General features: G+C 32.9%; 1 protein-coding gene across 5 annotated transcripts; it reads right to left on the bottom strand.

Annotated features, from left to right (window-relative positions):
- Nucleotides 1–39: 39 nt before the first annotated feature.
- LOC145937088 (uncharacterized) lies at nucleotides 40–25,180 on the bottom strand. 5 transcript variants are annotated; one of them, XR_014425473.1, is made up of 5 exons: nucleotides 25,045–25,180; nucleotides 22,698–23,012; nucleotides 660–771; nucleotides 249–556; nucleotides 40–88 (listed from the first exon to the last, which is right to left on the bottom strand). XR_014425473.1 is itself a non-coding variant. In XM_083039941.1 (3 exons), exons 1-3 carry the CDS (start codon nucleotides 25,163–25,165, stop codon nucleotides 22,411–22,413), a joined length of 468 nt encoding a protein of 155 aa, XP_082896067.1. In that variant the 5' UTR covers nucleotides 25,166–25,180; the 3' UTR covers nucleotides 21,793–22,410. The 5 variants fall into 5 exon arrangements, 2 of the variants coding, with proteins under 2 accessions (XP_082896067.1, XP_082896068.1); XR_014425475.1 differs by lacking the exons at nucleotides 40–88; nucleotides 249–556 and adding an exon at nucleotides 22,316–22,442 and having other exon boundaries at nucleotides 754–771; XR_014425474.1 differs by lacking the exons at nucleotides 40–88; nucleotides 249–556; nucleotides 660–771 and adding exons at nucleotides 21,793–22,223; nucleotides 22,316–22,442.
- Nucleotides 25,181–26,559: the final 1,379 nt, after the last annotated feature.

The following is a 26,559-nucleotide window of genomic DNA, read 5'->3' as shown; positions in this document are numbered from 1 at the left end:
GGAAATAGGGTATCAGTAAATAAACAATTTCTCACTCACCGATACGTGTAGTAGCAGGTAGCAGAGTTGTAGTACACAGCACATTGATCTGGAAACAAAATATTCAAATTATGTATATATATATATATATATACATGTGTATGTGTGTGTGTGTGTGTGTGTGTGAGGGGGGATGTACAGGGTGTTTTGAAAGTCTGGAAACGATCAAATATCTCAATGGAGTTTAAAAAAAAAATGTTTTTGCATACCTCCCAGTTGTCCCGTTGTCGCCCGATGCCTCCCGGGCCTCCTCCTCCTCTCTTGGTCCATGGTAGCACTCGCGACACTCGCGAAAACACGAATAATTACGATTGCCCGACACTTTACACGGAACTCCCGACACGCGAAACTTTACACGGCACTCCCGACGCGACGCGTGAGACACACGCGTATTTCGCGTACATTACACTTACAATTAGAAAAAACGATGCGAAAACTACAATCGCACGAATCAACGTCCGTTCGAAACCCGAGGATCTCGCAATCAACTCGCGCGCGACTTATCACTTATGCTTACCTGTAATAACAAATAAAATACATACATATATAGAGAGATACTTAAACAAATATAACAAAAATTATGCATTTCTTAAAAGAAATTATATATTTATTTTGCATACCTTATAGTTGCCCCGCGGTTGCCCGATGCCGCCCCGGGCCTCCTCCTCCTCTCTTGGTCCTTGGTCCGTTCGACACTCGAGAATCTCGCGGTCAACTTATCAGCAATGCTACCTGTAACAAATAAAATAAAATAAAATATTGCTATTTTAATTTTTATAACATATTATTTTAAAATTTAATTAGCAAATTTTCGCTTTATTAATATTTTTTGACAGAAATCAGCTGATTAAAGCGTCAATTTGCTAATTAATTTTTAAAATAATAATTAAAATAATAATATGTTTCAAATAATATGTTGTAATATTTTTGACAGTTATCAGCTGATTTCTGTCAAAAAATATTAATCAAAAATAAGGTATTATAACATATTATTTACAACATATTACTATTTTAATTTTTTATTGTATTATTATTTAAAAATTTAATTGGCAAATTAACGCTTTAATCAGCTGATTTCTCTATGAAAAAATATTAATCAAGTTTAAACAAACTTTATATTATTTTTTTTTTTTATCATTCTTTTTAATATAAAATATAAAATCGAAGAATGGCACTTGCGTAGCGCGCGCTTGTATTGTTCGAGTAATTTATAATTCTTTAAAGATGACAGCATAAAATGTGAAAAAGAAAGTTTGGAATATTTTCACATAAAGGAGAAAAGAGATTACGCATTTTATTCAGCTGCACTGACTGTACGCGTGCAAATGAAAATTTTAACACATACATACACACACATATGTGTATTCGAATACGCTCTAAGCGCAATAAGCTCATTCTATTCAGGTTATCTCTCTGACAATACGCCATCAAAGGGAATCTCGTCAATCAATCCTCGTCAACGGGCATCCTAGTTCGATCCATGAAAATTATAGATTCGATCGAGGATTACCTGAAGATGAAATGCGATACGTTCGATAACTGTTTCGGTTACTCGCGAGAGGATGCGATGCTTCCTCGGTTAGTCGAGAGATAGAAAGATGAGGGGTGAAGGAGAAAGAGAAAATGTATATCAAATCAAAAGTTAGTTTTCTTTGCATCACAGACGCTTGTATATTTTACTTAAATTGCCTAACGGAAACCATCGTATAACTACGGAAAACTATTCTCCAAGCGCATCCGATAAAGGAACCCGACGAGTAATTGGAAAAAAAAAGCAGCGAACGCGAAACTTTAGACTATCGATTCCTGTACACAGATTGGAGGGCTAGCGATATAAAGGGACCAGTTTTCTCTCTCCCGTATGCGCGTAGTCAAAAAAGTAGATTCTCTATTTCGAAACTTTGCTTTGATACGGAAACGCTTTAGGCGCTTTCTCTAGGAGAGGAGATCGAAGACGTCGCGTATTACGTAATTCTATCGGAAGGCCTGCTTGTGCGCGCTACGGGGTGGTAACGTCGGCAGTGATGTACGACCCAACGAAATGTGCATGAAGGACACTGTATCACGGCGAGTCCGATGATATATCTCCTTCAACGCAACCTCGAAACTCCCGGCAAGGGAGGAGGGTTGTGTACAGCGCACACAGTCCTTCTCGGTTCCTCTCCTCAGCTACTGACTGCTACACAACCACTGTCGCTCGATTACACACATCGTCGATTTGCCTGGAGGCTCCTCAAGTTGGCCGATGTTATACGTACGTCTGTGATACTCGGTGCGCGGCTGAACAAGTCTGACGCCTGACTATTGCACGCATGATATCTAGCGTGCATAAAATGCCGTTATGTAAATTCTCGCGCGCGCGAACGTACGGGAAGGAGTTACGAAACGTACATTTTCAGATATATTCGAGAACGAGAGAGAGAGATAACGCACTTATATTATATTTATCACCCTATATGCAACCCTGTGGTCGCATCGTATTTGCATTAATTTGATTCGCATTTGCATTTATTGTGCAAGTCGCGATTTCGAAATTTCCATTTAGCAAGAATTGAGCTATCAAACTATCGAAACGTATACATCTTGCTGTCGGGCATGCCAAGCTTCAAATTACTAACGAGAGAGATGAGAGAGAGATAATATCTTAAATAAAGAGTACGCTATAGAAAAAAAACATTGGCGTTTATTTAAATGAATTAATAGCTCGTCGCGAAATATTGCAAAATCGGTTTTCACATTTTCAGCAATTTCTATGCAAACCTGCGGACGATAATCGATGGCTCAATTTCGTCTCTACCTTCCGTCAGGCCGAAGACAATGGCTATCCATTTTTCCGACAAATTTTTCCCGTTACCCTCTCATGTTGCCGCGCTTTGGCATGTCCTCCTCCGGTTCGGTGATCGCGGTAAAAATTTATCGTGGAAAATTGAAGTGCCACGGAATAATTGCTCGATCAGAAGCGATCAAGATTCCAGATAGCAAGCTCCAAACGATCGAGCCACGCGATAGAGTCCGCCCCGATTATTGCGTGCCGTTCTGTGCCCCCAGACTAAAAGTACGAGGACTCACGAAACTGCAACCGACCCTGTCGATTACGATATTCCGCCAAACTTTTAATTTTGAGCCTTCAGTCCCTATCGACCGTTTTGATCATTTAATATTACATCACCCAGCATATGTTTTACAAAAGACATACAATAACAGATTCTCTCTTATTATATATTTGTATATATATTAAAATCTAAAAATAATTATGGATATTGTCTATCACATTTATATTTTCGATTTTTTTATAAATAGTGCTTCACACAATTTAAAGAAATTTTATTTTGTATTGGTCATAGCTAATAAAAACATCGGACGTTAAAAATATTATATATTTAGGTATATATGTATATTAAAATCTAAAAATAATTATGGATATTGCCTATCACATTTATATTTCGATTTTTTTATAAATAGTGCTTCACACAATTTAAAGAAATTTTATTTTGTATTGGTCATAGCTAATAAAAACATCGAACGTTAAAAATATTATATATTTAGGTATATTAAAATCTAAAAATAATTATGGATATTGCCTATCACATTTATATTTTCAATTTTTTTATAAATAGTGCTTCATACAATTTAAAGAAATTTTATTTTTTATTGATGTCATAGCTAATAAAAACATCAAACGTTAAAAATATTATATATTTAGGTATATATGTATATTAAAATCTAAAAATAATTATGGATATTGCCTATCACATTTATATTTCGATTTTTTTATAAATAGTGCTTCACACAATTTAAAGAAATTTTATTTTGTATTGGTCATAGCTAATAAAAACATCGAACGTTAAAAATATTATATTTAGGTGTATATGTATATTAAAATCTAAAAATAATTATGGATATTGCCTATCACATTTATATTTCGATTTTTTTATAAATAGTGCTTCACACAATTTTTTAAAGAAATTTTATTTTGTATTGGTCATAGCTAATAAAAACATCGAACGTTAAAAATATTATATATTTAGGTGTATATGTATATTAAAATCTAAAAATAATTATGGATATTGCCTATCACATTTATATTTCGATTTTTTTATAAATAGTGCTTCACACAATCTTTAAAGAAATTTTATTTTTTATTGATGTCATAGCTAATAAAAACATCCAACGTTAAAAATATTATATATTTAGGTACATATGTATATTAAAATCTAAAAATAATTATGGATATTGTCTATCACATTTATATTTTCAATTTTTTTATAAATAGTGCTTCACACAATTTAAAGAAATTTTATTTTGTATTGATCATAGCTAATAAAAACATCGAACGTTAAAAATATTATATATTTAGGTATAAATGTATATTAAAATCTAAAAATAATTATGGATATTGCCTATCACATTTATATTTCGATTTTTTTATAAATAGTGCTTCACACAATTTAAAGAAATTTTATTTTGTATTGGTCATAGCTAATAAAAACATCGAACGTTAAAAATATTATATATTTAGGTGTATATGTATATTAAAATCTAACAATAATTATGGATATTGCCTATCACATTTATATTTTCAATTTTTTGATAAATAGTGCTTCACACAATTTAAAGAAATTTTATTTTTTTATTAATATCATAGCTAATAAAAAAATCCGACATTAAATAATATATATTAGTGTGTATATATATATATTAAAAATAATTATGGATATTGTCTATTGCATTTATATTTTCGATTCTTTTTTATAAATAGTGCTTTATATAATTTAAAGAAATTTTATTTTTTTATTAATATCATAGTTAATAAAAAAATCCGACATTAAATAATATTATATATTTGTGTGTATATATATATATATATATATATATATATTAAAAATAATTATGAATATTGTCTATTGCATTTATATTTTCGATTTTTTTTATAAATAGTGCTTTATACAATTTAAAGAAATTTTTTTTTATTGATATCATAGCTAATAAAAAAATTCAATATTAAAAAAAATATATTATATTTTTGTTTCTGTTGGACAAATTGTATTGCAGGACGAAAAACTTCGAAAAGTATAAGAATAATTCGATAACAAATGGCACATGTGAAACACTCACTGTCGCAGACAAGTATAACAATCTCTTGCCGATTACATATGCCGATGCTTCGGATGCTGGATCTCGTTCAAAACACTTAGCGGTCTAGCGAATGCCGCGAACTACGCGAAGGTGATGATCGAACGAAGCGCGGAGCGATACACATCGATTACGAGATACGCACTAATCGCGATTATATAGGGCAACTAATGCAAAACAATCATTATTCATCGTTAGATTCGGCACTCCCGACACGCAAAGTTCACTTCGAGACGAACGAGAAGCAGCGCTGCGACTGCGCGATAAACGGCCAACTTCACACGGTCGCGCGAGAAAATTCCTTACAATTAGCGGCGCGGCGCATCATATTGAAAGAAACATTAACAAGAATATATATATTAATGTAGCTACAATAATTAGATTATAGTAATATCGAGTTGGAATTGTTCGACAGTTTTCCTTGGCAAATGCTCCAAAAAAGCCGTTACGAGCCGGCTCGTTTCCACGGACACCGAAACGATGGAATGCAAAGCGATGGTCACAAATACCGACAGACGCATTAATCGTTGTTGCATATTAATATGTACATAAGATAATCGTCACTCACCGTTAGATTCGGCACTCCCGATACTTTGTACGCGAAATTTACTCGAGACGAACGAGGAGACACGAGGACGAGACGTGATGCGTGTCGCGACGACTGTGAAATGCGGCGCAAAGTAAGCGGCGGAATTCACGTATCTCGCGCCTACGTCACAAGGTCGCGCGCGGGAAAATTTCTTAGCGGCGCGGCGCGCGGCATGTTTGAATGTGTTGAACATTGAAAGAGATATTAATAAGAAAATATATATATTAATGTAACTGAAGTAATTAGATTATAATAATATCACTTGAATTTAGGCTATTTGACATTTCTTCTTAACAAAAAGCGCGAAAAGCGTATTATAAGACGGCTCATTTCCACACAGAGAGAATTTTCTCTTAGAATTTACCCCGAAAATCATGGTAATCGTAGGACAATATGGTATGGAAAGAATTTTATGAGAATTTCTCTGATTAATATTAATATTTATCACTATAAAAATAATAATATCTATCACAATAAAATATAAAATATATATTTGATTAATTTTAACTATACAGTTTAGTAAAATTAATCAAACATATTTTATATTTTATTGTGATAGATATTATTATTTTTATAGTGATAAATATTAATCAGAGAAGTTCTCATAAAATTCTTTCCATACCATATTGTCCCACGATTACCATGATTTTCAAGGTAAATTCTAAGAGAAAATTCTCTCCGTGCATGAATGCAAAAACAACCAAATACAAGGCGAAAGGTACTGATCACAAGTATCGACAGACGCGTTAATTATGGTCGAATAGACTAATTAATATTGTATAAACATGAAGATAATCATCATTCATCGTTAGATTCGTCGGTACTCTTAACACTTGTTTGTACGCGAAATTCATTCGAGACGAACGAGAAGCGATTGCGTTGTAGATGCGTATTGACCATTATGCTGTTTTACTGAGATAATTATTTTTTAAATTTATAAAATAATAAGATAGTTTGCTTTGAATTTGAACCATTTGATACTTGTTTTTAATGAGTCACGGCGCAAATATTTTAAATGCGTAACATAATATATATCTAATATATAATAGAATTATATATTAATGATTATAACCACACATATAATATACGATATGTAAATCTAGAACAGTTAGACACATCATTCAATTAAATAACTCATGATTATATGATAATAATAAATAACAATAACGTTGAAATCGTAAAAATAAAAAAAATGGAAAAAAATATTTGCTTTTCTGATAATTTGTAAATTGAAAATTATGACAAAATAAAATATATATCCGCGAGTTTCTTTTTCTCATTTTATTTTTTAAGACCAATAATTAAAAATTATCGAAGCAATCATCACATACCAGCCCCGTCGTTTTTCATTACTTATCGATATTACTGCGTCAGTTGACTTATTATGAGCTATTAAACTTTTAGGATCTTACTGAGCTTCAATGACTTTAAAGACATAAATTTATAATCAATGAGAGTTAAAGGCTTTATGCTATGAGTTATTCTGTTAAAATACATAATAAATGTCGCGATAGAATGGTGTAATACGTCTGACAGAAAATTTTTATGATACATATCACGTGTTATATAAAAGCTATAAAATATCTTTTTCTAAAATATCTCCTTTGTTTTATCATTCTTCATTTCTTTTCCTTCGCGCGAATTTGATAAAAAATTTACAATAATAATCTTCTTTCATAAAAAGAATAAATAATCAAAAACTTTTTTTCTTCACGATTTCACTCCCCGGTTGAATGATGACGTTCATCGAAATCTACAAATCGGCTTTCGCACGAATATTTTACGGTAATGTCCCCGAGAATGTGCGAGCAAACGCCAGTGACCATGTCGCCAACGACAAACGCCGTAGCACAAAGTCGTTTTGACGCACGCGATCGCGAAGTTTCCATTATGATGCGGCTCGTACAAGCTCGTCGGGACGAGCAATTCTCGTGCCTACGAGTTGCTACGTCAATCAGTCGCCTTTACGAGCACAGTTTGTTCGGTTCATGGAAAAGAAACATTAGTGTGTCGTACTCTCCGAGCTTGCTTCTGGTCGTAGCGATTGGCAATCTGACGATTTTCTAACTATAGATCGTTGCGTCTTTATTGCTTCTGATTGCGTAATGACATAATAAATGTAGCACAAAATTTCAATGTTACGACATTTTACAAATGTAGGACGCGAATTTCAAATCGATCATCAATACAGTATATGGTCCATTTTGCAATACGATACAACTGTGCAATTTTAAGATATTTCTTGTAGCACAATGACACAGTTTAATTGAAAAGTTAATTTATTTTCTATCCATAATTTACTTTTTATCTATCTTATTGTCACTCTTCTTTTGTTTTCGTTTATTTAAAATTTTCATCGTATTCATGTATAAAAAGTTATTCAGAAACTCAAATAAATTGCGTTCTTTTAACGATCGATGCATTCGTATGTCTAATATAGCTCTTCAGAAATTTAACTTCTTAAAGAGAATATTTTTCCTTCTTGATCGAAAAAAGTAATTAAATTTTGCGAGCTATGTGAACCTAGCACCCGACATTTAAATTTTTTAAAACGGAAAATGATAGCATTTCGTTTGTAGTTGTTTGTAGTAACAATAATTTCGTTTGTAGTTTTATCAATTAATAAATAAAAAAATTTTTTAAATGACTCGCACCCAACATTGAAATATCGCAAATCCGCTTGCGCAGTCTTCTTTAGAATCGTTTGTAGTTGTTTATAGTGATTTTCCTTTCGTTTGTAGTTGAACGGTTCAAAAGTTATAAACAATTCGTCCAAGAGGTAAATTTGTTAATTTTAAAGATATCGCAAATCCGCTTGCGCAGTCTTCTTTAGAATCGCAGTATTCTTTAGAAACAATATTGTTTATAACTTTTGAACCGCTACAAATGAAAGGAAAATCACTACAAACAACTACAAACGATTCTAAAGAAGACTGCGCAAGCGGATTTAAAAAATCTTAAAAATTGATACAGTTAGCTCTTGGACAAATAAACAATTGTTTATAACTTTTGAACCGCTCAACTATAAACGAAAGGAAAATCACTACAAACAATTACAAACGATTCTAAAGAAGACTGTGCAAGCGGATTTGCGATATCTCAATGTCGGGTGCGAGTCATTTAAAAAAATTTTTATTTATTAATTGATAAAACTACACAAACAAAATTATTGTTACTAAAAACAACTACAAACGAAATGCTATCATTTTCCGTTTTAAAAAATTAATTTTTAAAAAGTCGGGTGCTAGGTTCACATAGTTAAATGATTTTTATTGATCTTTACGGTCCTGGTATCGCAAACCTAAGTAGTAAGCCCAGAGATTGGTCAGCCTAATCGCACCTACGTAGTCGGAAGTATACGAATCGTTGAGAGCGGCCGCAAGGCAGAGACGCGTGTCAAAATATTTAAAATAAACGAAATTGATATAAAATGATCTTTATTGATCTTTACGGTCCTTGTATCGCGAGTCTAAGTAGTAAGCCCAAAGATTGGTCAGCCTAATACGTTGAGAGCGGACGCGAGGCGGAGACATATGTAAAATATTATTTTAAAAAACGAAATATATATATATACATATATAAAATAATCTTAATTAATCTTTACAGTCCTGCATCGCGACCGTAAGTAGTAAGCCCAAAGATTGGTCAGTCTAATCGCAACTACGTGGTTGGAAATACGCGAATACATTGAGAGCGACCACGAATCGGAGACACATGTAAAATATTATTTTAAAAAAAGCGAAATATATATAAAATGATCTTTATTGATCTTTACGGTCCTTGTATCGCGAGCCTAAGTAGTAAGCCCAGAGATTTGTCAGCCTAATACATTGAGAACAGACGCGAGGCGGAGACACGAGACACGTGTGAAATATTATTTAAAAAAACGAAATATATAAAAAATGGAAGTGATCTTCATTGATCTTTACGGTTCTTGTATCGCGAGCCTAAGTAGTAAGCCCAGAGATTGGTCAGCCTAATCGCATCTACGTGGTCGAAAGTCGCGAATACATTGAAAGCGAGGTGGAGACGCGTGTGAAAATATTATTTAAAAAAGCGAAATATATAAAATAATTTTTTATTACTCTTTACGGTCCTGTATCGCGAGCCTAAGTAGTAACTCCAGAGACTGGTCAGCCTAATCGCATCTACGTGGTCGAAAATCGCGAATACATTGGAAGCAAGGCGGAGACGCGCCTGAAAATATTATTTAAAAAAACAAAATATATAAAATGATTCTTTATTAATCTTGACAGCCCTGCATCGCGAGCCTAAGTAGTAAGCCCAGAGACTGGTCAGTTTAATCGCACCTACGTGATCGAAAGTCGCGAATACATTGAAAACGAGGTGGAGACGCGCCTAAAAATATTATTTAAAAAAACAAAATATATAAAATGATAGCTATGTGAACCTAGCACCCGACTTTTTAAAAATTAATTTTTTAAAACAGAAAATGATAGCATTTCGTTTGTAGTTGTTTGTAGTAACAATAATTTCGTTTGTAGTTTTATCAATTAATAAATAAAACAAATGTTAAAAATGACTCGCAACCGACATTGAGATATCGCAAATCCGTTTGCGCAGTCTTCTTTAGAATCGTTTGTAGTTGTTTGTAGTGATTTTCCTTTCGTTTGTAGTTGAGGGGTTCAAAAGTTATAAACAATTGTTTATTCGTCCAAGAGCTAACTTTGTCAATTTTTAAGATTTTTCAAATCCGCAGTCTTCTTTAGAATCGTTTGTAGTTGTTTGTAGTGATTTTCCTTCCGTTTGTAATTGAGCGGTTCAAAAGTTATAAACAATATTGTTTATAACTTTTGAACCGCTAAACTACAAACGAAAGGAAAATCACTACAAACAACTACAAACGATTCTAAAAAAGACTGCGCAAGCGGATTTGCGATATCTTTAAAATTAACAAATTTACCTCTTGGACGAATAAACAATTGTTTATAACTTTTAAACCGCTCAACTACAAACGAAAGGAAAATCACTACAAACAACTACAAACGATTCTAAAGAAGACTGCGCAAGCGGATTTGCGATATTTCAATGTCGGGTGCGAGTCATTTAAAAAATTTTTTTATTTATTAATTGATAAAACTACAAACGAAATTACTGTTATTACAAAAAACTACAAACGAAATGCTATCATTTTCCGTTTTAAAAAATTAATTTTTAAAAAATCGAGTGCTAGGTTCAGATAGCTAATTTTGTGTAAACATATTATATATATTGTATGTAGTAGTGGATATAAAGATTTATTCTCTAGAAAATCTCATCGTCATTGCAGATTACATTTTTTTAACGAGCACATTTAATTGATGCATTCAAATATATGATGTCGAAGATTTATATGTTGAAAGAATATTTTTCTGTAATCAAAGTAATGTTAGTATTAAAAAATCTTTTGTCTCACAATCGCATTTAAACTCAGCTCTTGCTTCGGAACCGAGAAATGGAATCAGACCAACGTCTTAAGAACGAACTATCGGTATCAACGCGACAATAGTGGAACAATGGGGCGAGAGAAAAGGGGGTTGAATAATCAGTCGACATCAGTTAGAAACGATTCCGCCGTGGCAGATTTCGCTCATAGCGGCATAGTTAGTTGCGGGGCAAGCCAGACAAATGCTCAGTCGCCCCGTTAAAGGGAGACGTGGAAATGCGACGTGCGAGTACTGTAAGTAAGAATAAGTGAAGCCAACCAAGTCGAGCGCTGGCCGCGTTCTCTCGAATCCTTCCAAACAATACGACGACGAGGAACGACGTTGTGCGTTGGCGTATGTAAAATTCGCTGCACACAACGCGTCACAGTCAGGTCGAACTAGGTCGTTCTCTGCATTTCTCTAAGTGGCTGTCATTTTTTTTAGTAGATGCAAAGTCTTACACGAGATTGCAAATCGAGCGCGATTCGAGACAAAAAACGGAATACGACAGAGTAAGAGTTGATGGATTCGTACGAAAATGCAGGAATAATTTTCCGAGTCTTACAAATGTGAATGTAGATGTAATTTAAATAAAACTTGAATAATTTTACTATAACATACATTTCTAGATATACCTATATATGTACATAAAATAGTATTCTCTCCTGACGCGTTTCCGGTGAACTTCGCATAACGTTTCTCTTTATTTTCAGTCAAAGGCGTCGAATGTTCTATGGAAATTTGTAGCTGCTACTCGAAATCAGGTGAAGCAAGCATCTGTATGATTCCGGAGAAAGGATTTTATTGGACTCCGTCTACCAATATTTATTGGTTCTCTACGAAAGGATCACGTCGACCCCTTTGAGGACCAGCGTATACATAGTCACGCATAAATATACGAATGAGATGCGAGTACATAAATATATCGAAACCATCTGACTTCCTACCCATTTTAAAGGGCTGAGCTGGTCCGATTTACTGAGCTGTTTAATTCGACGACGGAAAGAGGAACTTTGAAATATCTTTCACAAGCAGACTGAAAAGCGTAAGTCCCTCTCACATAAAATATATATGTTTAAGGAAAATGTAAATTGTGAAAATTAGAATCTCTGCAAAAACGAGAATCTTTTGTGCGCGAGATGAAATATTTTACACAATGCATGTAAAATAATTAATCATAAATGTGTGTGTGTACATATATGTACACATACATTTTTTTTCTGAAGCTATGAAATTTTTCTCTTAAATATTGATTTAAAGAATAAATAAAAAATTTAATTATACCAAATATTTTTTTGGACATGGGCTTTAAAATTTAAATATATTTTACAGATCAACGTCGTGTTCTAAAAAACATCACCCTTGTGTATATTATATATAATATATATACGGCGATATTTTGTAGAACACGACGTTGATCTGTAAAATATATTTAAATTTTAAAGCCAATGTCCAAAAAAATAATTATTTAATATAATTAAATTTTTTATTTACTCTTTAAATCAATATTTAAGAAAAAAATTACATAGCTTCAGAATAAAAATTGTCTTTTAAATATAAACTTTAATGTAAATTATGATAAATAAAGATCTAATTTATATTATATATATCGTATATATAATTATAAATCTTAAACAAAATTTTACATTTTACTTCTATGAATATATATGTAAAATATATATAATATAAAAATATATTATTATAAAAATTTTATTAAATACTTTAAATATTTTAAAATAAAATTAAAATGTTTTTCATATATGCATTATATTATATAATATAAAATCGATAATTATCGTAGTAATAAACGAGCAATTAATTTTACAAGTAATAAATAATAAATTAATTTTACTCTACGGTTGCTCCGTCATCGCCTGATGCTTCTCCAGGCTTGTTTCTCCTCTCTTGTTCATCCCTTCTTTATGACATTCATTTTCGAAAACATATTTAATTACGATTGCGCGCTCGTACTATCAGTACAATACGGCGATAGCTCTGCACTTTGCATGACACTTTCAACATTAATCTTACGCGACGCTCACTTTATTATAGTAACAGAGAACATGCAAAAAAAACATAGTCGCCGAAACTACGATTTTGAACACATCAATTCTGTGAAAAATATTAATATTAACAAATAATGTATTATAATGTTATTTGAAACATTCAATGATTTGTTTTATTACACCGTGTTCTCGATATAAAAAAATAGCAGTCAAATAATATTTAAATTGATAAAAAGTTAAAAACGCGATGGAAGATATATTTTAATCCAAGCATTAAAGAAATCATTAGCCTAATCGCAATTAAACGAATATAATATAATTTAAATTCTCATCTCTCATCTCGTTTCGATTTCTATGAAAAATGTAAAAATCGTGAAATACTGTCTTTAATAATCGTCGCCTCGATGCGTTTACAAGTCGTTAATCGCGGAAATTAATTAATCACGCGAGTGGATAATTGTTAACTGTAATAATCGTATAATTGTTAACTATAATAAACTATAATATCGTGTTTAGTTTTGGTACTTTTCACGAATGAGGAATAATACACGATCAGTCCGCGCTCGAGTCTCGCCGCGCGAACAATAACAAGGTCACGATAACAACAAAATTCGGCGCTCGTACTTGTTATAGGAATTTCATGACGTATACTAATATGTTTATATATATACCTTTACGAGATCGTCTTGTCGTTATTCATGCGACAAGGCTCGAACGAACAGGTAGCGGAGCAAATAACTCCGTGTTGCATTATTTCTCGAAGCGCGTTCTATAAGTTCTAAGAAGTTCTATAAGACATCAAACGATTAAAGCGATTATATTATTCTCTACGATTATTCGTAGTCTCTGCATAAGAGACTAATTAATTATCAGTTAATTATAAAAGCATCTTAAATTCTTGCTCCAAGAACGCTCCTCGTCTTAATATAGTTGTGTGATAAATTAATGGGTTAAATATTCGGTTAAATTATTTTGTATAAAATGAATTTTAAAACGATTTAGAATATAAATCACCTTACATGTATATGTATGTATATGTATATATATGTGCATATATGTGCATATATGTACATATATGCATGCGTGCGTGCGCGCATTTGAAGGGCTTATTTCACGCTGGTTGTGGTCAATCCTTTTTGAAAAACGGGTCGCCTATCGATCGATTGTGCTAACGACGAAACAAAACTAGAAAATCGGCTTCTCGATAACACGTGGCGAAATGCATCGCTATTAAACTTTACCGGAATGTCCAGAACTCGAGGCCGGCAGTCTTACAAAAGAAAAAAGAACGCGAAAAGAAACTGGACGAGGAACGGATATTCCGACGGTCGTTTGCGAGGAAATGATGTTATTAGCAGGCTAAAACATTCCCCTTCAAAGTTTATTTGTATAAAGTTATAATTGCACTCAGAGGCGTAGTTTGTGTCGACGTTACTGTAACAAACGTAGCCGTAAAAACGTAGGAAATAATCGGAGGATCTCGTGCCGGAGGATCAATTTCCGTTGGGAAAGCCGAGCGATTTTTTTTCCATGCATGTCATGCAAGCAACATGCGTCGTGCATCGTGTGCAACACCCTTTGTTTACGCGCGTTACCGCACCGCGTTGCGTATATCGCTCGGTGGACAATCTTTCGCGTTTATCTGGCGCAAAACAATGCCCGTTTCGAGGGAAGAATTAATTGGAACGTTTGAAAACATCACCACGGAACAAGCTGGTGTCACAAAGTCGCAGCTCGCAGCCGAGTAATAAATATTATATATCCGCTCTCTCTCTCTCTATCTCTCTTCTTTCTCACTCTCATAGATATTGCATCAATTTGATGAAAAAAAAAAAGAATAAAAAAAAGGGGAGAAAAATTCATCCCCCGATGTAACCACTTCCGAAACGGGAAAGGGAAAGAGGCGCGTTTCTGGTCGCGAGAGAATCGAACAGCTACCGATATGAAAGGGAATAAAAAAACGCGACCGGTGGGAATCTGCGGTCGACGGGCAAGATACAAGGCAATATCGATTGAATATTAGGATCTGCGGGGGGGAGGAAATGCGAAACCGCCGCGCACACATTAACCTCTTTGACTTGCTAAATAGGTTAATTTGAATGTTTAAATTCCGGCTCCGTGCAACTCAATTTGCGAGAGGACTCAGCGTCTAGTTAATTCCTTTCCTTCAGTCCCCGCGAACCACCCCGCGGTTCCACCCTATTTTCTCTCGCATCAGCCACCGAAGCTGGACTGTTAACTTCCTGCGCATTTCGAGCGTCAAACATACGGAAACGTCCGGCATTTCCTCTCTTTCTCCCCTTCAAATGGTTCCCCATGTCGTTTAATTGAGTATTATTTGCGCTCCGTTACGCCTGATCTTTTACGCATCGCGACTTCTCGATTTGCCATCCCTCGATTGCCAGACGCGATAAAAAAGAAAAATCGAAGCGCAAATGAGGATTTGCGCGTCCGTTGCTTAACATAATTCGCGGCAGATACCACGGCAAAATTGAGAAAATGACGGAAATCGCGGTGAAAATAATGAAACCACAATACACCGTAAATTCATATAACTATTGAATCAATATTTCATCAGATTTCGATTTAATTCTCTTACATAACTTCCTAATATATTAAATATACTGATTATTGGCTCAATCATTTATTCGAAGATTTCAGTAGGTAATATTATACACGCAGGCACTCCAAAAAATATTTTAAACGATAAAATATTTTACGTAACAAATAAAATGTTCTGTTCTTACATACACTAAGAGAATTTTCTCTTATAATTTACCCTGAAAATCATGGTAATTGTGGGACAATATGATATGAAAAGAATTTTATAAGAATTTCTCTAATTAATATTTATCACAATAAAAATAATAATATTTATCACAATAAAAATAATAATATTTATCACAATAAAATATAAAACATGTATGATTAATTTTACTAAACTGCATAGTAAAATGAATCAAACATATTTTATATTTTTTGTAATATATATTATTTTTATTGTGATAAATATTAATCAGAGAAATTCTCATAAAATTCTTTCCATACCATATTGTCCTACGATTACCATGATTTTCAGAGTAAATCCTAAGAGAAAATTCTCTCTGTGTAGTTTAATTTTATTTGAAATATAGTCAAAGTGGCCAACATGCCAAAAGACTTGGGCAAACACAATTCTACTTATAATGCTGTGTTATGTAATGCAGAAAGTATTTAAAGAATCAAAAATGCACACAATTATGTATATCAAATTACACAACATACATAAAAATTATATAAAATAATAGCATAAAAATTATAAATAAAAATCCATCCGAATTACAGATCTAAAGTAAAATTTATTCTGTTGCAAGATATATTATTTTTCAAAATATATTATTCAGGATAGCGTAAACGCAGTCCCGACTACCAAAAATTATACGTAAGACATATCCACGTTAGGGATATTGTCAGAGGTCAACCCAAACCGTAGTGCAATAGTGTAAAAGGTCTCTCTCTGGAGGAACCGCCTTGTTGATATTTATACTTTACAATGTCGAACTTTAAATGCGAGAAACTTTACCAAAACTTAAGCAGCCTAGTATAAAAATTTCAATTACATTTTCGAAAAGGTATTATAGCTTAATAAGATAAAAAAAATCTTTACCAAATAAAAGATTTGATAAATAATTTTTTTTTCAAAGTGAATATCTAAATAAAATTTTGATTTTGATTTAATTAAACATTTACAAATTTTTTATTAAAGTATAAGTTTTATGTATGTAAGTTTTGAAGTTCGTCAAATGTGTATGTATTATTACAGCATATATTTTTAGGGGCACAATAAAAGAAATAAGAAACAGAAAATAAAAAACAGAAAACAGGAACAAGGAATAAGAAACAGTTCAATATAAATATAAAACATATGAAATATAATTTAGTGACGCAAAATGGAGGAACAGAAGAATAATACTAAGGTGAAGTGATGAAATTTCTCTATTCTGCGTTACAAAATTACATTTCATGTTTTATATTAAACTGTTCCCTATTTCCTGTTCCTGTTTTTTGTTCTCTATTCCTATTCTTATTCCTTTTATTGTGCGCAGCCACTATATTTGTATATTTTAATATATAACACAGAAATAATCACCAGAAAGTTTTAATCATATTCATAATATGTAAATGTACACATGAATCAAACAAAAACGAGAATTTTTAAGATTTTTACTTGCTTGGCATATATTTTTTAATTTTTTAAAGAATGTAATTCATTATTTTAATGAAAAAGTTATAACATATAATTTCTTAAATTCTTTAATATAAAGTTAACATATAATTTCTTAACTTTTTCTTCTGAATTGCGCTCTAGTGAATTTTTGGTGATTAATACATATACAGATAATGTTATATATGTACATACACATGCAATACACTCACCGATATGATGCAAAGCAGCAAAGCTCTATAATACAAAGCGTTGATCTATAACATATAAAAAAACACAAATTATATGTAAAACAGTTTTCAAAGTAATTAATATTTGAAAAGGTCAATAATGTGCGCAATATTTGAAAAGGTCAATAATGTGCGAAACTTTCATTCGTACCGTAAAATATATTTAATAAAATTATTAGGTCATAAAAATTATTAAACTTTTTAAATTACTTTTCAGATCTAAATTTATATAAAATATAATAAAATTCAATGTTTAAAAAGTAAGTTAAATAATTATAAGTTGTATAAACAGTGTTTGCTGTTATCTAAATAAAATTATATAGATGATCATCTAGATGAAATTTTGGCGTTATCTTATCTTTATATAGATAATAAAAAAATGTATTATCTATATCTGCATCTTAGATAAAAAAAAGTGTTATCTTTACTAAATTATCTAACATAATATTCAGATAATTTGGTTTAGAGTTTCATAGCACATGAAAATATTTTAAGTAATAGAACTTGAGCAGTAAACGATAAAAACTTATAAATAAAACTATAAATATATTTTTATATCTATAATTTTCATTTTTTTATTTTACATTACATTTTTTAACTGTTTACATAAGTGATTTTAAAAATATTATCTGGAAGTTATCTAGATGAATCGTCATATGTTATCTTTTATCTATATATATTTAAAATAAAATCATCATTATCTTATCTAAGATGAATTTACATATTTTTATCTCATCTTTATCTAGCTAATTTTAAAATCATCTAAGCACAACACTGTGTATAAACAATATTAAAATTATATATATAAAGTTTTGAAAAGTTAAATATCCAAAATCCATTCTATACATCATATTATACATTTATGTAAAATGAACCGTTATCACGGAGATGAACGAGTAGTTATTATAATTTTGCAAGTAATAAATAATAAACGAAAGAAATGATAAATCTACTTACGACAAGGTTGCTCCGCCGTTGCCCGATGCCACCCCGGGCCTCCTCCTCGTAGAAGCTTCGTAGAAACACTTGCACTCGCGTTACTTTTTTTCGTTCGCGACGAGCGACGACGCCCAGATTTTAAATATTACATTTTCGAGGCGTTTCGGTAAAACGCGAGAATCGCGAGAGCTTATTCGCGCGCGAATAGAACCGTTTTCGCGTCGCCGCTTTTTCGAGGCCCACTTATCGAAGGTGGACCTAACCTCATCGAACGAGGATGATGCGGCGACTACTTCACGACGCACTCAGGAGTCGCCGATATTCCAAGAAATGGGCACTACATTTCACTATGTTTTATATTTCAATTCAACGACGTAAAAATCGCGGATCGGCAACGCCGAAAAAGTCTGGAAATTCTCGTCGAAAGTGCAGTAATTCGATCCGCCCGTGTAGTAGATCTGCCCGTATGAATGAATTCATCCGTGGGTCGCAATCACGATGTCGGTACATGATTTCGCGACGCGATCGGATTTATACAATAATTAAGCACTAAATTCACACTCGTACTGTCGCGGACTGCGATGAGCGCACAAACGTCGATCACGAACAATCGAAAATACATTTAAAAACAGCTGTACTGATACAAAACTGGCACTGCCATTTACGGGACGCGCAGCACGCCAAGGTCGCAAAATCGTAATAGCGGCGTACGTCACGTACGTGCGAGCTCGGAGTTCGGCTCGACTCGGCTCGCCTCGGCTCGGCTCCGCTCGGCTCCGCTCGGCTCGATTCGGCGGTCCGAGTCGCCGCGACCCCCACCACTACGACTTTGCAATCTTGTCGTGCTGCGCGTCCCGTAACTGGCAATGTCAGTCTTGCATCAGTACTTGTTGTTTTTAGAGGTATTTTCGGTTGTTCGCGATCCAGAGTTTAGTGTTTGTACCTGCTTAATTGTATAAATCCGATCGCGTCGCGAAATCGTGTACCGACATCGTGATCGCGATCGCACGGGCGGATCGAATTAAGCCCGAATCACACTAGCGATTGGCGATTGCGTCTGCAATTGCGATTCGTCAAATGGACCAATCAGGAAGCAACCGGCCAGCGATTGCCGTTTGCCATTCGTCTATTTGTCGAGTCGCAATCGCAGACGCAATCGCCAATCGCTAGTGTGATTCGGGCTTTACACCGGCTGCGCTTTCGACGCGAATTTCCAGACTTTTTCGGCGTTATCGATCCGCGATTTCTACGTCGTTGAATTGTGAAATATAAAACGTAGTGAAATGTAGTGCCCATTTCTTAAAATATCGGCGACTCCTGAGTGCGTCGCGGGGGAGTCGCCGTATCATCGTTGTTCGATGAGGTTAGGTCCACCTCCGATAAGTGGGTCTCGAAAAAAGCGGCGAAATAGGCGTGAAAACAGAGCATCGGTTCTATTCGCGCGCGAATAAGCTCTCGCGATTCTCGCGTTTTACCGAAACGCGTCGAAAATGTAATATTTAAAATCTGGGCGTCGTCGCTCGTTGCGAACGAAAAAAAGTAACGCGAGTGCAAGTGTTTCTACGAAGCTTCTACGAGGAGAAGGCCCGGGGTGGCATCGGGCAACGGCGGAGCAACCTTGTCGTAAGTTAGATTTATAACTTCTTTCGTTTATTATTTATTACTTGCAAAATTATAATTACTCGTTTATTTCCGCGATAACGATTCATTTTACATAAATGTATAATGTGATGCATAGGATGGATTTTGGATATTTTACTTTTCAAAATTTTATATATATATGTATGTATGCATGTATGTATAATTTTAATATTGCCTATACAATTTATAATTATTTAATTTACTTTTTAAAAATTAATATTTATTATACTTTATATAAATTTAGATCTAAAAAATAATTTAAAAGTTTAATAATTTTCATGACCTAATTTTATGAAATATATTTTACGGTACGAATAAAAGTTTCATTGCGCATTAAATTGACTTTTTCAAATATCAATTATTTTGAAACTATTTTATATACATATAATTTGTGTTTTTTATGTTATAGATCAACGCTTTGTACTGTAGAGCTTTGCTGCTACGCATCGTATCAGTGAGTGTATTGCATGTGTATGTACATATATAACATTATCTGTATATGTATTAATCACCAAAAATTCACTAGAGCGCAATTCAGAAGAAAGAGTTAAGAAATTATATGTTAACTATATATTAAAAAAATTTAAGAAATTATATGTTATAACTTTTTCATCAAAACAATGAATTACATAATTTTCTTTAAAAAATTGAAAAATATATGCCAAGTTTTTATTTGATTCATGTGTACAATTACATATTATGAATATGATTAAAACTTTGTGGTGATTATTTCTGTTATATATTAAAATATACAAATATAGTGGCTGCGCACAATAAATAAAGGAATAAGAAAAGGAATAGAGAACAAAAAACAGGAACAGGAAATAGGGAACAGTTTAATATAAAACATATGAAATGTAATTTAGTAACGCAGAATAGAGAAATTTCATCACTTTACCTTAGTACTATTTCTCTGTTCTTCTATTTTACTAAATTATATTTCATGTTTTATATTAAACTGTTTCTCATTCCTTGTTCCTGTTTTCTGTTCTTTATTTTCTGTTCCTCATTTCTTCTTCTTGTGCGCAGCCTCTTTTACTTATATGCATGTGACATTAATCATTATTTTCATAATATTTCATTAATAATGATACTAATATTAAATTATAATAATGTGATACTAATATGTGTATTAGATTTCTTTCTAGGAAAATTAGAGCTTAATATGCTAATATTCTCAACATATCGATATGTTGATTCCCTAGTTAATCAGTAAGATTAACAAGCATTTGCGTCCAACACAAGACGTGTTCGCACTTAACATGATATTAATTATGTCGCGATATAATCTACTACACTATTACGTTACGTTTCTATAATAGAAATATAAATGTACTTTTCCATGCATTTATATTAATTATTAATTAATTATGTTAATACTATATTTGATTTTTCAAGACATTTTTTTTACTATAGCACTGCATGCCAAAAATATTTCCATTGAAGACACTTGTTTTATTGCGTTTAGAACACATCTTAAACCTATAACTTTTATTATATAATAATTATCTTTAGAGTTAAAAAAACAATAACATTTATTAAACTGCACATTATTTCGGAAACATATAACAGTCATTTACTCTCATTCTTTGAATAATCTATGATTTATTAACAGAAATTAAGACAAGATTTCACTTATAATTTTATGTGTTGTATAATACAGAAAACATAAAAATTTAGAAAATGTGTCATGTATCATGATGACATAAATGTTTATCAGAATATACGGTATATTAAAAATTATATATATCTGGAGGTTTATATATATATATATACAATTATTATATATTTTCGGTTGAATCTTAATTACAGGAAAACACAATATAGCGGCTATATTTTGGAAACTATATTTAAGAATTTCAAGTTGTCTATGGATGCTCTTTCTTTGATGCTACGACACTTTCGAACCATTCCATTGATCAATCAAAATGAAAAGAACAAAAATTCTTTTGCTTCGACTGGTCAACGGAATGCTATGAAATTTTCGTAACGTCAAACACAAAGAGTATCCTGTATCTGAAAAGTCACATTCAAAATAAATCATTGAGCTATCCGGCTAATAAAATTATTTAAATATATATATATTTTTTTTACATTAATACACATACAATGTAAATTTGCAAAAATGTTGCTGCTCAAGTTTCTGTAATAATCAGATATGTATCAAGCCTACACGTGGTCCCCGAAAGTACCTAGTGATCCCTCAGCACAATCCATCTTTCAATTTGTAATAATCTGTGTAAAAATTATATAGTTATATTAATAATTTCTTTTTTCTAATAACTTGTGTTTAATTTAAAAAATATAATTTTACTATAATTATATTACATTTACATTACACAATTAGATATCATAAAAATAAAAAATTATTAATTACAACTAATTATAAATTGTTTTACAAGTTGATTAAATTAAAATGTAAAATACTATCTATACATGAGATAAAAGGAAACTATAATTGTAAATATCAATTTTTATTCAAATGCTTACTTGGTCTATTCGCAATTACGACATACTTCTTCACGTCATTCTTCGTAACTGCTACCATTCGATATCTCGTGCAATGATTGTAACATAACATGTGACAGACACTTGGAAAAGTGCGATCGTTAAAATCACGATTCCTGGCGCAAATTGTCCGATTACCATCATCATCGCTGTCCTCCTCGTACATGACCTGCCACGCGTGAGTAGTCGTCTCCTCTCCCAAAGCGATTACTTTTTTCTCGTTATTACAGTGCTCGCAATTACACGCGGATGCATTATTCTCGTCGGTCGTCGCAAAGCACAATCCGAAAATGGGCACTGCACATACAGTAATTATTACAGAATCACGAATTGCCTTTTACGTCAACATCTCGAAGATTGCGTTACTGTTATTTAATTATTTTTATACGCGCAATAATTATATCCGAGTAAAGATAACTGTGCGAAGTTGCAAAGTTGAAAATATCGAAAAAATGATAAAAATATTTTATTTAGAATTCCGAGTTTCAAAAGTAAACTTTTTACCTAATGCCATGATGATGTATAGTGATCGCATATCTTAAGTCTAAATCAAGAAATGAGATAAAGCGTAAATATGTCCGTCGAGTTGCAAAGTGCAATCGAAACTGAAGCTCGTTAAAAGCCATAAGATGAAACTATTTGGCATGCAGTGCTGTAGCTGTAGAAAACGTATTGTCTCTTACGAAATTATGTAATATAATTAATATAATTGTACATACATTTTTACGGAAAAGTGCATTTATATTTTTATTATAGAAACTCGACGTATAATTATGTAGTCGCGACATAATTAATATTAGCATGTTAAGCACAAACTCTCTATCTCTTGACGGACGCAAGTGCTTGTAGCCTTAACGATTAACTGGGGAATCATAACTGACGAGTACATAACTGCCCATGTCGGGAACATCGTCACACTGACCTCTGATCTCCTCAGAAAGTAATCTAATACGCATACACATTAACACCATTATTACGACGTGATGTCATAAAAAAAATTATTATTATCGCCTGCTTCCGCGTATTTTCTGGCACAACAAATATAACGTATTTGAATATATGTATATAATTATAATGTAATTCATTAATTATAATAATGTATATAATTAATGAATTACATTATGTATGTGTACATTATTTTAATTACATGTACAATTTATGAAATTATAAAAGTTTTTATATATAAAAATAAAGAAGTTACGTTAATGCGTATTACTAACAGGGGGATATATTATGTATTCAAAGCGGATTTATGCATAATGAAACGTTTGTTATTCGGGAGAGTTTTTCGCAAATTACTCGAATTGGTGTTTTCTTTTTCATTTTTTTTTTTTTTTTTAATACAAACGATCTCTTTCAAAGATGCCGGCTGTCGTCGCTACTTCCACAGCACTCTCACGTTATCGCTTTTATGTTAATTACCCGCGGGAAGTAATGCTCAGGGTAGTACTCGCGCAAGTCGAATGAGATAGGTGGTTCTAAGCTCTTCTCTTTTAGCGCACTCGGAAAAAACGAAAAATAATAAATATATAATGCCTTTTACTCTGTATATTTTTCCACGAGTTAATGACTAAATCGTTCTACTATATTTAGTTATGATTAAATTTCTTTCGCGAAACCAACCGAGAAATATCTAAATAAAGAAAGGCACATTTATCTAAAAAGATGAATAATTGTGAAATAACGTTTATTAGTAGCGTGCAACATTTTTCTCATAATCTTCACAGAAGGTAATCTTCGGTTAATAATATTTTTTCCGTCGATTGAAATTTTTGGAATAGATATAATTCAAATAGTTCATAAAGTAGTTGTAAGCTGGACGATATAGAGGCGAACGCGTTTACAATACCAAATCTATACGTACGTATGTAATCTTTTAAGTACAAGCGTATATGTATATACCGTTTGGATACCGCTCGCTGACACCTTAAATCTTGAAAGTTTATTGCCATGACAATAACCGCCAGCCAGCACAGCTAACAATTATATAATGTCTTGACTTATGGACTAATTTGCATTTTAATCCGACCACCCATTGTTACTCGCCATTGTCGGTAGAATGCGCACATCGTGTGCTTTAAGATGGCAAAGTTCGAGAGATTGAAACGAGGTCACCATCAATTTGTAGAACAATGAACGCGAGAAAACGAGATAAATGTTGCTGGTGCGCAGTATATATATAAGCGTTCACTCAAAAATTAATTGCAAAGTAGTACAGTAATTAATTAGCAAGAAGTGCATCATCCTCTCTCTATCTCTTCTCTTTCCGTAGAAACCAATATATTAAATGAACAGTCAACACTCAACAATGTATTTATTTGGCTCGTACTTGAGTTCTCTCCGGAGTAGAATGCACCGAAACGAATGGAAAGCGAAGTGTCAATGCTCGCTATAAATATATTGCTAGAAAATATCCCGATTTGCCAATCGTATCTCTTTCCTGCGACCATCTTTTCTCTCCTTCTCTCGCAGAGCTCTCGGCTCTATTAACGACGCGTTCTGATCAGATCCATTTGCCAGTCTGCCGGCTTATCCGCTCGCTAATTGGTAATCATTCACACCGATACTTCAACTTTAATCTGGCATACGAATGTACGGCATTGGATATTTTCTATCGCAAAACCAAACTCATTAATTAACTACACTGTCATCGTCCATCTTTTTATCGGGGTGAAAAGATTTATTCGGCATGATGCTGTTAATCTAATGTATAATCTAGAAATCAGCTAAGGATATTCAATAATAATATTAAATTCTATTATTTCGTATAAAAAATACGTACTTTCGTCGATGAGGTGTCATTAGTTTGAAGGCTTCTTTAGAAACGATATCCACGAATTCAGAATGCTGAAGTGGCACGTAATGTATATGAGGAAAGGGATGAAAGGGGTCGGTTAAGAGTACAGCACCGCGGAAAATTGTCAATCAGTGCGACCCATCTGGACTTGATTACAGCCCTGCTACAATCGCGCTTATATAGTCAGTTCCGAGCCTCAAAATCGCCTGGCCGATTTTTTTTATGCTGTAATTACGAGAACCTGTTATTCGCGAGTTATAAATATCTGTCGTTTTGTCTCTCCGTGCGCCATACGAAATCTTTTATTGTTTTATTCGCGCGCTGTTCCTTTAATTGCGTTATCGTGTACAATCTTCTATCAGATGAAAAAAAAAAAGTGGAACGCAGTGCAAATTCAGACATTCAGAATATTTCAATCTCGATGTACATGACATCCCGTAACTAGTGCTACAACCAGGCAGAATGATGATTTTACATTAAAAAAAATACGTCAAAAATGTGAAATAAAATTTTTTTATACGAGGGGGTTTGTTCTCGAGAAAATTTATTTCTGAAAAACATCGGAAAAATAATAACGCGTACATATTTTTTTCCCCCCCTCTTCTTTATTAATATTTTTATTTTTTAATTCTAACTTATTATAAATTGAATATTAAACGAAATTGCATTTCCATTGTGCGTCAGTATTGCGCGCGTGGATTTGTCAAAAGTGATGCTCTAGCTGTTATTTCTGTCATCCAATCCGCGCCGCCAGCTAGATTCTCCCTTCATTTTGTTGTATTCACGTTTTCATCTGCCTCGTGCTTGTCCAGCACAGCCCAAAGCAGTTGAACCGAGTCGAGGTTCAATCAGAACCAATATGTCGCGCTCTCATGCGAATACACACCGCGATTTCTGCGAAAAGGGCGTTTGTACGCGTTTAAACGTGCATAAAGTATATGAAATTTCCCTACGAAACGTGTCATTTTAAAGGACGAATTGCATGCAGCTCTCGTAGGATTTCTACATATTTTTCGTACGGCAGAAAGTGCACAATGAAGATATTAC

This window comes from Prenolepis imparis, unplaced genomic scaffold (assembly GCF_030444845.1).
Source record: "Prenolepis imparis isolate NDT839.2.m4 unplaced genomic scaffold, iyPreImpa1.0 SCAF_6, whole genome shotgun sequence".
In the NCBI taxonomy this organism is placed as follows: domain Eukaryota; kingdom Metazoa; phylum Arthropoda; class Insecta; order Hymenoptera; family Formicidae; genus Prenolepis; species Prenolepis imparis.
The sequence above is the reverse complement of the archived record's forward strand: the minus strand, read 5'-3'. Positions and strand labels throughout refer to the sequence as shown.